Below are 15,038 nucleotides of genomic sequence, written 5' to 3'. Positions count from 1 at the left end.
GATATGAAGCCTTGGAGGGAATGGCATCCAGGGAGTGCTACCTGCCAAGGTGCGGCAGCCAGTCAGTGGAGCACCTGAGGCAGCAGTTCAGCAGCCTGAAGGTCTGTAGAGGAGGGTCAGTTCCACAGCTGGATACCAGACCCCAAGGCCAAAATCGATCCCTTCACTCCAGCACTTAGTGGGAGCGGCTGCTGTGATGATGGGGAGACAGTTAGCCCACTGCCTGGGTTACCTTCCCTGCCAGAGCCTAATCCAGGGCAGAGAGCCTACAGCCCACCACCAGCACCTGATCCTCAGCTTGGGTTGACAACTCCCACCAAGGCACAGCTACAGAGTGCAGTCAGGGAAGTACCCAGGCTGCAGGCCGTGAGTGCAGTGGCTTCAGCTCCATCCCCACTGCTGAGGGCAATGTTCTAAGGAAGCCCAGAAAAGCTGGCGTTTTTCCTAAATCAAGTCTGGACCCACATAGACTGGCATAGATTGACCCTACCAGTTTGATTCTGTTCAATAAAAGTAATCATTAGACATTTACAGTGGCTCTGATGTTTTGCCCGGTTAGGCCTTTCAGCCAGGGGTTGACATTAAGCTAGCTCTCTAAACAAATTAAATTCCACTGAGGGGTCCTGAGACCCTACGCCCCGCTGGAAGCCTCCAGGGGTGTGGTGAAGACTCATGGGAAGATGCCTGAAATGGAGAAGCCAGGATTTATCAGTGGAACTCCAGCTGGAGCCAAAGATGGTATTGTAACCACACCAGCCTCAACCCGACCCAAGATGTTTTGCTTGGTTGGGCCTTTCAGCCAGGGGTTGACAATAGGACTATATCAGTTCCCATGATCATCACATGTTTTTATTCCATGCCTGAATTCAGCTTTACAGTCTTGGGGTAGTCACTTTTTCTTGATAAGTTTGGAGCTCAGTAACATTCTGAGCTGAATAATACAGAAGCCATTTGTGCTCTGACCAGAATCCTGTGTCTTCTTTTAGATTTTTTTTCCTCTTTAGCTCATAGGGAAGCAGCTCTGAAGCAGCCCTGTCCTTCTCTCTTTGAACAAGTAAGAGTTGCACCTTAATATTTAAGGAGAAAAATATATATTTTTTAATTTGATCACTTTTTCCTTTATAATAAACTTGATTTTTATGAAAATTGCACAGTTACACCTGTGGAAAATTGATGTAATTTCTCAACAAAGAGGCTGAATCCCTTAGTCACATCCCTCGATCATATGTCACATGGAGATCGTGGTATAGAAGCTATTTCATTTTTTCTCTTTTTCTTCTAATTCACCAGAAGAGCAGTAAATTATGTTGATTACACTGCTCTATCTCACATAATGATTGAGTTAGAGAGAGGATAACAGGTGGCAACTGTAACCATAAAAAAGCTGCCCATGAAAGGAAGGAAGGCAAAATTATATAGATCCAGAAGACTTCTGGAAGAGTTTGGTGACACCCAGAATTTTGCCCTATGGGCATAGCTATGCTGCTCCAAATCACCATATCTAAGCCACTGTTCAATGGACAGAGATAGCAAAAAAAAAAGTTCTTCAATAATTTGGGGGTGTGGACTATTCAAAATTCATAATACATTTTCAATAAAAAATGAACTAGTGAAAGCCCCTTGAAGACAGTATGCAAAAGTTTTGCAATTAACTTACAACTTTTGATAAATTTGTAGTCCTCAAAAAAAAACCTGTCTACTAGAGAAGGCTGGTGTTAATATAAACAAAATGAGAGAAGGTGATCAAAATTAAATGTGAACTTGCATCATGCATTAGGTTTATTATTTGCCTGTGTTCTGTTCTTTTGGGAATATGTTTATTCAGATTCCTAATTTGCCTCTATTGAATAGTGACATATAAGCAGAAGGAGTTTGCAATAAACCCACTAATTTTGTCCACGCATTGGAAGACACTGAGTAAAACAAAAACAAAAAAACAAACCCCATATGCAGAACTTTCCCATGATGTCATGTTGCTAGAACACTTTACATTAAAGTACATGGGTAGAGCACCTTACATTAAAGTATTTATGGTTCTAGATAATTATCATAATCCTGATTCTTAATCAAATGCCATATAATATTTTGATGTTTGCTGATTCATAATGCTATGTTGCAGTTGACAGTTGCCAGCAGCTATCAGACTAATTCACATAGTTGTAAGTGAGAGGATCCATAATGTTTCAAATAATTTGAAGTTTGGAGATTCAAAAACTTCAGCCAATACAATCTTAAGGCTATTATTTTGACAGCACAATGGTAGTAATGAAGAGGCCAGAATAGGATCTCACTACCGATTTGGATTCCAAAAGTAGTTAACATGCTTTTTTTCATTTCTTTCTTTCCATTCTTTATTAGGGTCAATTCTTAAAAAGTTGATAAGGATGTCAGAAAATCAAGAATATGGTGATGGAGAAGGCTAGGGTGGAATCTGGAGACCAAAAAGCAAAACAAACAAAGTAACATTTTGTGCATGTAAGAGGCCACAAACCTTAACAATATGCTTATAAATTTCCTGGCATCCCTATGTACACTACATGACATGTACACTACATGACATCAGGGTCCTTGAAACCAGAGGAACACTGTTAACAAAAGCACGTCTATCAGCTGCCCTGTAGTAGTGTTGTTTTTCAATAATACAACATTTTTACTTTACAGTGTCACATTCATTATTAACTACTTTATGAGGAATATTAGGTCAAAAATGGGCAACAAATTATTGCAACAATGAATTAATAAAATAATTCAAATTCTTACTGGATCAGACAAAGCACAACAACTACTATTCAGCCAACTGAAGAAAGAAAATAGCTACTCAAATGTATTTGCAGCATGTTAAGGAAAAGCATTTGGAAGTCCCACAATAACTATATACCATAGAAATCCATAGATTTAAAGTTTATTTTGTCTGAAAGAGAATTGGGTATCTATAATGATCAACTGAGGATTAATCTTAATTTTAATTGGGGGTTTTATTTATGCAGGGACAAATATATATTTTTTAAAAAATTTGTTTTTAACTTTTGTATCTTGGTTTTTTAATCACCCTGTAAACTGCCCTGAGTCCTTCGGGAAAGGGCGGTATATAAATGTAATAAAATAAATAAATAAAATAAATAAACTTAATTCCTAGGCAAAAATAAACCAAGTTACAGACTGTGCATCCTATAAATCCAATTCACAAAATTCAAAGAATTGAACTAAACCACAAACAATAAATCAAATTAATTTTAGAGAAGATTTGATTCATGGGAATCAAAATACTCAAAAAGTCAACCAATACCGGCATATTCTACATGAAGTCATAGTTTCCTTGAATTAGTATTTATTACTAAACATTTATCTTGATTTCCATAATACAGAGAAAAATCTATCCACAGTATTCTTTTCCTCTAGTACTGAAAGGGTTGGGTTGAGTATCTATCAGGAAGTAGTGAATCTTTCACTTCATGTCTTTTCCTGTATCACTGCAGGAGCTGGATATGGAAAGATGTGATCTAGCAGTGCTCCTCAGGGTTACTGAGTATAGAAGCCACTGAAATCATTTTAATTGTGGTTCATACAAACTTCTCACCAGAAACCTCCAAGTATCTTCAGGAACCTTTCCTCTGCACACATGTGCATAAGCCTGTATATATTATCCATCATTTTGCTGCAAATTATTTTCCAGCACTGTTTTTGTTACCTTTGATTGCTTGGGCTTTCCACTTTTCTCGGTTTTGTTGAACTACTTCTGTCCATGTGGCTTTGAAACATTTGAAGTCCACAGTGAGGATGGAACAGTTGAGTGAGGCACTTCCTTCTGACCCAGTGCTCTTGACACTTGATCTTTTGACTTCTGATGGGCTAAGGCTATTCAGACTGGGAGTGCATAATACAATATTAATGGCATTTCAATTGCTAAAGAAATACTAAGTGACATTGCCATTTTCTTCTCCCTTTCACTTTTTTGTTTTGATATGTGAGAATATTCCTAGCCAATTTTTTTAATTTGGAGCCCCTCCTACTTTATTATACCTTGAGCAATATTTTTAAACCCCTCTCACATCCACTCTTCTGTTCACAAATTAAAATAACCACATGGTGAAATAATAGCTGCTCAGCATGATGTCGCTGCAATGGAACTTCTGTGAAGAGCACAGGGGAAAAGACCAAAGTTCCTGCCAATGGAAAAACATTCTGTTCCCAACTCTATCCATTTTTAGTTGAATGACAGCTGAACTGGAAATCAGCTAAACTGCTGACACAGTGGGATCATAGAGGCATGGAGTTGATGCTACATTGTACATTGCATATTCTGATTTACTCAGATTTTAATTTATTGTTGAAGAGCTATTTGGGCAAAGAAAAAAGTCTGGGTTGCAGAAGGCATCTAGCTTTAAAGTTATGCTTGTAGTGAATCAATCTTTTTTTTTTCATAATGAAAAGTGGGAAAATATCTCTAGACACTACAGTCACATAAATTAAATTCTAAACATTATGTCTGGATTATAATTACAATTATATTCTTTGGAATTAAGTTCAATATCAAGAACAGATAATATGTACTTGGTCCAGTTATCCCAAAGAATTTATCATAATCATCCCAGGATATTTCTCTTCTTCCAAATATTATTCTTATAATGGTCTCATTATCAACTTGGATAATTTCCTGGTCATTATATCACACATGACTTGAATACTTTTTCTTTACCCCAGAAAAATAAAATTTTACACACATCTGCACAGAAACCCAAGCAAAACACACACTTTAAAGAGGCAGATTCTACTATATATATATATATATGGTTTCTGACCTGGATCGCCTAAATCCCGTCATACCAGAGTTAGAGGCTTCCTCAATGAGAGGTGTTACAATCTTCTCAGTCATATCAGTCAGCACAGTGAAAGTGGGTTCCACAATAAAATCAATAAAGCCTGGAAAAGCACAGAACGGAAACAAATGAAAGAAAATCAGCTACTTAATAGCATACTTCCTATAACCTAAATATACCAATACTTATAATAACATGATAAAACCATCACCATTACTACATACTATTCCTACTACAGGTAATCCCTGAGTTACGAACATTCCCTTAGGGAACATTTGAAGTTACATGATAAGCACCCGCTAATGTTTGGGAATCAGTTACAGCACCATGGCAGTCATTCACCCTTACCAATGACCGCAAAGGCACTGCAACATTCACCTGACTATTCCCTCCCCTCTGCCAAGTCTCCATAGGCACTAGGCCTGTGGATAATCACCTTGTGAAGATCTAGAGAGCCTTCACTTTCTTGGATGTTTCTCTACTTCAAGCCTATGGTACTTTCACAGAGAATGGAGACCTAAAGTACTGCAAGATCATGCGAGATCACTAGTGTGAGATCTCAGGCTACTGATCTCGCATGGTCTCATTGTACTTATCGCCTCTGTTCTTTGCAAACGGAGGCCTGGACAAAATCTGTGGCAAAAGTCTTTTGCCATCTTTGCAAAAAGCCTCTGCCACCAAGAACAGAGCCCCAGGTTGATGTGTGTATTGCCTCGGGCTCTGTTTTTGCCAGCAGAGGCTTCCAGGAAAGGCCTCTGCTGGCAAAAAGGAGGCTGGGGACGACACATGCATCAACCTGGGACTCCATTTTTGGCTGCAAAAAACAGAGGCCCTTTGCTGCCAAAATTGGAGGCCCAACTTGATGCACACTTCGTCCCCAGCCTCCCTTTTGCCAGCAGGGGCCTTTCCTTGAAGGCCCCTGCTGGCAAAAGCAGAGCCCAGGATGACACATAGGAATGACGTGTGGAGACTAGAAGCTTCTCAGCATTGTGATCTTGTGACTGAAGTCACATGAGATACGGCTCTGAGAAGCTTCCATTTTTGATGCCCAAAGTGTTTGCAAGCTGAGCAGACACTTTGAGGCAATGAAATCACCTCAAAAGTGGAAGCTTCTCAGTGCTGTAATCTTGTATGGCAGAGAGGCTGGAGAGGAGACAGCTTGAGAGGAGACTGCTCGCTAGATTTTTGCAACTAGTTTTGATGTTGTATGATGGGGGGGAAGCAATTGTGCAGAGAATGAGGTATCTCAGTGGGTCGGGGGAGGCCTTGGGTGGTCTGAAGCAGGTGACCTATTCCATCACTAGCCCCCTCCCCTTGGCCTTCGCCACCCTGAGATACCTCATGTGCCATTAGCGAATGCGTGGGTGAAAGCAGGGAGTGATTGCATTCAAGGTACAAGATGCACTCCTGCAAGTCCTCAAATTACGAATGGAATGGGCAGGCTCCATTACACTCGTAACTTGAGGAGTACCTGTATATGAGAATTCCTTAAATGACCAAATAAAGCATTGTAAATAATTCAACATGCAACAGATGGGGACAGCTTTTGTGTCAGTTTTTGAAAATCTGAGACAAATTATTAATACAGCTGATAATATCCCAGCTTGGAGAATGAAATTTATAAGAGTAATGTAATAATGAAACCATAACACAACTTCTTTAATTGCATCTATAAAAAGAAAGGGAATAGACCCCTTTTAATCTTAATCATTGCATTTGATTTACAAGATAAAAATAATAATAGGTATACTGTATTTTGAGATATTTTCCGTAAATCGTATAAAAAATTAGTCATTACAGAAATATCAAACTGTAAGTTATCCTATAATAAATGATTCCTATTTCACAATAAAGTTTTAAATTATTATTCACTGTTTGCAGAGCAAATTGGGCACAGTGTTATAGAAATAGCTACAGAAACAGAAGCATTAAAATATGACTACACATGCAAAATGTAATTATAGCTCCACAAAATCCTCTTATTTAACTTAGTTGTATGAAACACAAAGCCCATTTTTCAGCCACTAGGATTTCTTATAACCTTGCTTATTTCAAAAATGGGAATAATCACCATAACTGTTCAGAACTGATCACTTACCTTGGATAACTGCTTATCTGTATCTGTCAAACAAGAAACTCACTAATAGCTACTGTAATTTGGTCATTTCCCACCCCTTATATCAAAGGAAATCTGAAAGGGTAGAAATACTTACCCAGCAGATGCTAAAGTTGCATTCATGCAGACCCAATGTGGGAACTTTTTAGTTAATATCATTCCAACTGCACCATTATGGACAAATGAAAGTATGTTGCTACTTAACATGTACATGATTCCAGGAATGCAATTTTACACACATTTATCAAAATAAATTCCCTAAAGATGCATGAAAAGGATTGCACCACTCAGATGTGCACATTATTTTAGATTGGGTTTAAACACAGAGGGTAGAAGTATCTACAGGAAAGTAAATAAAGTCAAGACAGCTGATATAATTGTGTAACTGAAGGCCTGCACTTTGCCCTGTGCATCAGGGGGCTAAAAAAGAGGGAGAAAGGGGTAATTTGATATATGGCAACATCAGAACAGAGCTACTGTATATTCCTATTATCATCACTCCATTTTTCTGTAAAATTGGAAGTGGCTTTCACAATTTAAATTGTACACTGTATGTATGTATTTTAAGTGTGCGTGTATGTGTATATACAGCCCAATAAACATATGTTGCATATTTATATGAAGTTTTATTTTTCTTGTCTATCCCAAAATAGTGAAATAATTAGGGAAGTTGAAACCTGTGCACTTAGTCACTGTACTCAATTTCTTTTGTGACTTTTGTGACTTCAGACTACCTTCAATGGACTCAGTCAAAAAGCACTGAATAGTGCTTTTCAATATAGCATTGTCAGTGCTTTTTTTGTAAAAGAAAAAGGTGCCGGAACTCACACATGTCATACAACCTGCCTTGCCTACCCTACAAGGTTCCATCCAAAAAAGGTGCCGGAACTCCGTTCTGAGCATTCTATGAGAAAAAAAGCCCTGAGCATTGTCATTAATGTATTTAGAAAAGAGTGCAACTGTGGACATTCCTGATTGATTCTGCTTCTTTTACATCTGAGGATAAAGCTAGCTGAAGAATATCTAAATTGCAAATATATTTGATCAGTGTAATCTCATCCAGGACAGGCTATGTTCCTTCCTTCAAACCTAATACTTTTAGATTACCAGAATAGCTAGCTACATGCCTTTGTTCAATTTCCCAAGGAATCAGCTATTTCTTTTCTGTTTGTTTATGAGACTGTTCAGTCTCTGACTAAAGCCAGTGGAATTATAGAACAGTTGTAACAAAAAGAAATTCTAGGAAAAAACCAGAATAGCTAAAGTTAACAAGACATCTATATCTGGAGAATAAGCTGGGGAAGGCTAACTTAAAAAAAAAAAAATAGAGGCAAAGCCTATTGCTGTCATTAGCAACTATAGTTTTAAAAATTATTGTTAAAAAACAGAGAGCAAAGAGCCCAAATTGGTCTTTAAAAGACATTAAACATTTTCTATTTGCTTAGCATGTTCTGAAAGGCAAGACTTCCTTTTATCAGGTAAAGGACAAACATTAAAAACTATTACTTCAATAATCAGCAAAAGAAAGAGACACTGATGACAACAGAGATGGAAGTCTCCTGTCAAATGAGGCTGCTGCAGCCTCAGACAGAAGGATACACACGTTTACATGTTCTAAACCTCCTGTTGAGCAATTACAATTTCTTGGGTTTGTATTCTGTTGCCATTTGGCCTGACTGATGAGGAAGCAGACTGGATTTCAGTTATCAACATTACACAGATTGTTAAAAATTGTCTTTTCAAAATAAATTAGGTTAAAAACAACTTTGGCAGTTAAATTGAATCATAGTATCATACAACATGCTCATTCACTGAAAACTTTATTATAAAAATAAAATATCAAACTGCAAAGCCAATAAAAATATGAATAAAGTTATACTTCATTCTAATGATACTTTAGTCAAAAAATTATTTTGTGAGCTCAACATTTAATCTTTTTAAATTCTAAAAATTATTTTGCCTGATTTTTGAAGATTTTGGACTACCAGTACTCGTGATCGTCAAATTTGCCTGTATTCCTAATACTATATTTCTTATTTTGGTTTGCAAAATGTAACAGATACACATTTCATGAATACTTGCTGGAATGATTCAGTCTCATTAACTGTTAAGCTAGTTGAAATAATGACCAGCTATACATATGCAATACATACAATTTAATAAATTCCTGATGTTGCTATTTTTATTATCCTACTGATATCTTACAGTCAGACTCCTGTTTGGGGCATTTATTTATTTAATCATAGTAAATACCATCCACAAGCAGATGACAAAAAGTGCATCGTGATTTAAAACTCTATCTTGCTGTATATGGTCAAAATATCATCTGCAAGTTTATAATGGCTAGAGATTGTGTTGTAATATTAGAATAAGTTTGAAAAAAATCTCAGCTGGCTGCAGATGCCCCTACTTAACCCATGATTTTTATCATATTTCTTGTAAGAGAATCAATCAACTACTTTTTACTATAGTTAGTTTTCAACTTACAACCGCTTGAAGTTACGACAGACCCATAAAAGGTGAACCTTTTAGAGACCTAGTGCCCAAAAACCACCATGATGGGTGATGGGGGTGGGGGGATATGGAGTCTGGAGGGGCAATGGGAGGAAGGCCTGTGGGGACCCATGAGAGGCATAGGCCCAAGCATCAGGGAGAGCAAAGGTGGGGATTAGTTAAGCAAATTGTTATCACTTGTGACCATAAGGGGCAGACTCCATTATAGTTGTAGATCAAAGATTACTTGTATAGAATTTTAATCCATTACTTAAGAATAACACTCATGGAATATTCTCCTAATGTCTTAAAACGTCTTTGAGAAAAACATTATATTTCAGGGGGGGAAATGTTCTCAGTACATGAAATTATTAAGTAATTGCCCACTGAGCAGCAGACAAAGAAGAGAAAAGTTATAGTTAATGTTATAGCATGAGATTTATGCAGATAATATGATTATTAACACCATGCAATGCAGTAAACTTCCCAAAAATTAAATAAAAGGCTCCAACAGTGAAGGCTATACAAATTAGTAGTATTTTGTAAGGGCTTGATTTATTTGCTGTAATTATCTCAGTTAACAATATAATTCATCATTAATCCTCTAGTTATTTGTGCAATGAATGTAATCATTTTTAAATTAAAAGTCAAATTCTATCACGAGGGCTGTTCAGGAAAGAAAAAAGAATAAATGTCCATAGTTATAAACAGAATCCTACATCACAGGAATCCAGTCAGCCCTCCAATATCTCAAGACATGGAAGCCTTTTAAAGATTATCAATAAAAGACCTAGTTCTGCACATAAAAGAAGACTCCATGAGATGTTGTAGGCAAGCAAAACATTCAGAATTGCCTTAATATTATACTTCAGACAAGGACAAGAGGATGCTGCAGCTTTCTGACCTTTCTGCATTCCCATCTGGTATTTATATAACTACTAATGTAATCTTTCACCATTAGATTAGTTTGTTCAAGGTTTGAAGGTTTGTTCAATGAACCCTCATTGCATTGACATTTTAATATTTTAGTCCTTTCAACCAAGGTGCTGTAAATTCCTTCCCTGTTCATACAGCAGAGTGGCATCTTTGACGGCCCTCACAATGTGAGCGTCATATATATCACATCTGTTTCACATCATATATAAATCTGTTCATATATTAACAGCTTCAGACCCTGGGAATCTTGGATTTACCTATTTGAGACTGAGGGACCATAGTGGATTTACGATCACACAGGGGGGAAAAGGGAAGGCCTAATTCTGCTTCTTTGTCACCCTGAAAAGTAGAAGGAGAGAACAAAATATCACAAGAATGTGAGAGACACAATCTCCAGTTTCATACCTTTCATCCCAATGTTCTGTGAAATTAAATCTCATGCAGAAAAGAACGTACAATTTGGCCTAACCACTTTTGGATTGTGTAGAGCAGACATGTCAAACACAAGGCTCGGGGGCCAGATCCGGCCCGTGAAGTGATTTCTGGAAACAGTGAGGGAATGGCCCCCACTGCCTTGGCCCTGGCCCAGAGACCCTCCTCCTGCCAGAGACCCTCAGATCTGTCCCACTCCTGCCCAGGCCCCCATAGGCACCCTTGATGTGAATGATGTAGAGCTGGCCATGCCCACCCAGTAGGCCATACACACTTTAGCCATGCCCACCCAGTAGGCCATGCCCACCCAGGCCACACCCACCCAGCCCCCTGAGGGCAACCGCAATGCTGATGCGGCCCTCAATGAAATTGAGTTTGACACCCCTGGTGTAGAGTATTACCTAGAGAAAGTTAATTGATCATATTTTTATTTTTTACTCAAAACAGCATTTTTTCCCTCAAGTTTCCCCTTAATATTTGGGAAAAGACTGAAAACAGAAGCAAAATTTGTTAGCCTAAATGATGTGTGCATCTGTGGGTATGTGGAATTTTTTTCTATGGTCTTGCCGCTCTTCCTGGCCAGAAGTAAAAGCCACAATTTTTAACATGGAGACAACCATTATGAGGGATAATTAGCACAATTTTAAAATGTAATTAAAATTCAGTAAAGCCACAAAAACAAGGAAGCAGGCAGCCTTCCTCCCCAAACTCAGCAACAAAAACTATGTGTACTTAGATACCATATTTGGAACTTTTGCCATAGCTCATCTCTTCATAACACATTTTGTTAAATAAGATTGAGGGGGGAATTTTCTTTTCATTTCTACAGGCCTATGTCAAGCCTATAGAATCCCAGAGGAAGGAAGGAAGGAAGGAAGGAAGGAAGGAAGGAAGGAAGGAAGGAAGGAAGGAAGGAAGGAAGGAAGGAAGGAAGGAAGGAAGGAAAGAAGGAAGGAAGGAAGGAAGGAAGGAAGGGTATGGGAAAAGGAATTAGCTTATTTCTGAGTTATGTGAGGGGCATTCAACCATTTACAGTAATATTAAGCATCATATATAATATAATTGTATAATAAATTTCTGGGACTCAGCTTTCTAAGCACCTTCCTCAGCTTGACATGATCAACTTCATGTTACCTGTCTGAAAAATTCTTCTAACAGTGACATGGTCCAGCGATGATGGAGGCTCCATGCCTTGGCAGGATGACTGATGTCAGCTGTGTGCAACATCAGGGATAAGGCTTTTGGTTTGTCAATTCTGAAAAACCAAAATAATGGCATAAATTAATTGCCTAAATAAATAGATTTTTTAAAAGATTGCTAACCAAAGAAATGAAGATATGCGGACAATAACCTAATGAACAATAGCTTGTGAAGTTGCATCCAAAACATAGTCAAAATACAAGATCGGTCTCTGAACTCAAGCCAGTAAGAATATTAGGAAAAAAATTCAGATCTTAAACAAGTAACATTTAGTATTTGCCTTATCTGAGTCTGAAACACAGGGTGTCTCCATATTTCCTTCTAATATTAAGAAAAAATGCTCATGGCTTAAAATGTAGAACCTAAGGTCAATATATATATACACGGTGATGGCCAGCTGTAATTACTTTCTGTGACATTTATCATAATATGCTTTCAAATACCAAGCAAGGTCTTTCACCCCTTTTTAAGCTCCTCTGCCCAGCAGTGTTTCTAGCAGTTACATAATAATACATTCTACCTCAAAAAATATATTTTGACAATCCTATTTCAGCTGAAATCAGTTCCAGTAGATAAAATCTAGTGCATGAATCTGCAAATTCCATGCCTTCATAAGGAAGTTTGGGGACTGACATTAGAATTCATTTTTTTAAAAAGAAATAAATCCAAGTGGACGTTCTGGAGTAACCAAAAAATAAGAAGGAAGCAGGTTTGTTTCTAAAAATAAGGGGGAAAAAATAAAGATTCTACCCCTGCTCCTAGTTCTCTTCCAAGATAGTATTTTAACAAGCAAGATATATGACGCTTTTATTGAAACTAGGCAGAACGAATTCTTCTTTCATTCATATTTATGAATGAAATATATATTTCATAAATCATACCTTACCTACAAAATAAACAAAATCTCATTAAATCTGATGTGAGAGAAGTTGCTAAGAATTTTTTTCCAAAAAAGATAATAAATGGTTTTTTGTATTCTTGCACCAATTTAGTTATACAATTGCTAAGTAGGGTATATGAATGTCTTATATTTCATTGTGCAATCATCTCTTCAGTGGTTTGCAGTTTCAGCTACATACTAAGTGAAAACTTAATGAAAGTTTTCCCACTGTTTTCCCACTGAATGCAGAATTCCAGACAATAGCTAGAAGAGATAAGAATGCCTTCTTAAATGAACAGTGCAAAGAAATAGAAGAAAACAATAGAATAGGGAGGACCAGAGATCTCTTCAAGAAAATTGGAGAGATGAAGGGAATGTTTCATGCAAAAATGGGTATGATAAAGGACCAAAATGGCAGGTCACTGACCTCGAGCCAGACATTCTAGAATGTGAAGTGAAGTGGACCTTAGGAAAGCTGAGTAACAAGTGGAGGTGACAGTATTCCAGCTGAGCTATTCAAAATCTTAAAAGACGATGCAGTAAAAGTGCTACACTCAATTTGCCAGCAAATTTGGAAAACTCAACAGTGGCCAAAGGATTGGAAAAGATCAGTTTACATTCCAATTCCAAAGAAAGGCAGTGCCAAAGAATGTTCAAACTATCGGACCATTGCACTCGTTTCACACACTAGTAAAGTTATGCTTAAAATCCTACAAGCTAGGTTCCAGCAGTATGTGGATCAAGAACTACCAGAAGTACAGGCAGGATTTTGAAGAAGCAGAGGAACTAGAGATCAAATTGCCAACATATGCTGGATCATGGAGAAAGCTAGGGAGTTCCAGAAAAATATTTGCTTCATTGACTATGCTAAAGCATTTGATTGTGTGGATCACAACAAACTGTGGCAAGTTCTTAAAGAGATTGGAGTACCAGACCATCTTATTTATCTCTTGAGAAACCTACATGTGCGTCAAGAAGCAACAGTGAGAACTGGACACGGAACCACTGATGGGTTCAAAATTGGGAAAGGAGTCTGGCAAGGCTGTATACTGTCACCCTGCCTGTACAACCTATATGCAGAGCACATAATGACAAAGGCAGGTCTAGATGAATCAAAAGTTGGAATTAAGATTGCCGGGAGAAATATCAACAAACTAAGATATGCAGATGATACCACTCTAATGGCAGAAAGTGAAGAGGAACTAAAGATCCTCTTGTTGCTGGTAAAGAAGGAGAGTATAAAAGTTGGCTTGAAATGTAACATTAAGAAAACCAAGATCATGGCATCCGGCCCTCTCAATTCCTGGCAAATAGATGGGGAAGAAATGGAGGTAGTGAAGATTTTATTTTCCTGGGCTCCAAGATCATCGCAAATGGGGATTGCAGCCAAGAAATTAAAAGATGCATGCTCCTGGGGAGGAAAGCCATGGCAAATCTAGACAGCACACTAAAAAGCAGAGACATCACCCTGCCAACAAAAGTGCGTATAGTAAAAGCCATGGTCTTGCCAGTTGCAATGTATGGCTGTGAAAGTTGGACCATAAGAAAGGCTGAGCACCAAAGAATTGAGGCCTTTGAACTATGGTGCTGGAGAACACTCCTGTGAGTCCCTTGTACTGCAAGGCGATCAACCCGGTCAGTCCTAGAGGAGATCAACCCTGACTGCTCTTTAGAAGGCCAGATCATGAAGTTGAAACTCAAATACTTTGGCCACCTAATGAGAAGGACGGACTCACTAGAGAAGAGCCTAATGTTGGGAAAGATTGAGGGCAATAGAAGAAGGGGACGACAGAGAATGAGGTGGCTGGATGGAGTCACTGAAGCAGTAGGCGTGAGCTTAAATGGACTCCAGAAGATGGTAGAGGACAGGAAGGCCTGGAGGAACGTTGTCTGTGGGGTTGCGATGGGTCAGACATGACTTCACAACTAAGAACAACAAAATAATTGTTCTGTTAATCCCATTATTGTTCATGGGGTCACGATGGGTCGTGCACAACTTCGCAACTAACAACAACAAAGTATTTCTGAAGACATTTTGAGGAGAATTTCTCCTTCCTCTGTAGAAATTCAGATAAATCATCTCTATAATTTTCTGCATTTTTGGTAATGAATTTCAAAGGGTATCTGCCTTTTTCTAGCCTTTATTGCCTTTTCTTCAATAGGA

At 38.0% G+C, this 15,038-nt stretch overlaps 1 protein-coding gene across 1 annotated transcript in view; it reads right to left on the bottom strand.

Annotated features, from left to right (window-relative positions):
- PDE1C (phosphodiesterase 1C) overlaps positions 1-15,038 on the bottom strand; it is a gene marked incomplete at its 5' end in the record, with an annotated part of 265,881 nt that overhangs the window by 34,029 nt on the left and 216,814 nt on the right. Inside the window, 4 exons of the mRNA XM_081344420.1 lie at positions 3,689-3,864; positions 4,800-4,920; positions 10,620-10,701; positions 11,929-12,049. Of these exons, the coding sequence (XP_081200546.1) occupies positions 3,689-3,864; positions 4,800-4,920; positions 10,620-10,701; positions 11,929-12,049 (500 nt within the window). The remainder of the gene's footprint in view (positions 1-3,688; positions 3,865-4,799; positions 4,921-10,619; positions 10,702-11,928; positions 12,050-15,038) is intronic.

Source organism: Vipera berus, assembly GCF_964194415.1.
Source record: "Vipera berus genome assembly, chromosome: Z".
Classification (NCBI taxonomy): Eukaryota; Metazoa; Chordata; class Lepidosauria; order Squamata; family Viperidae; genus Vipera; species Vipera berus.
The sequence above is the reverse complement of the archived record's forward strand: the minus strand, read 5'-3'. Positions and strand labels throughout refer to the sequence as shown.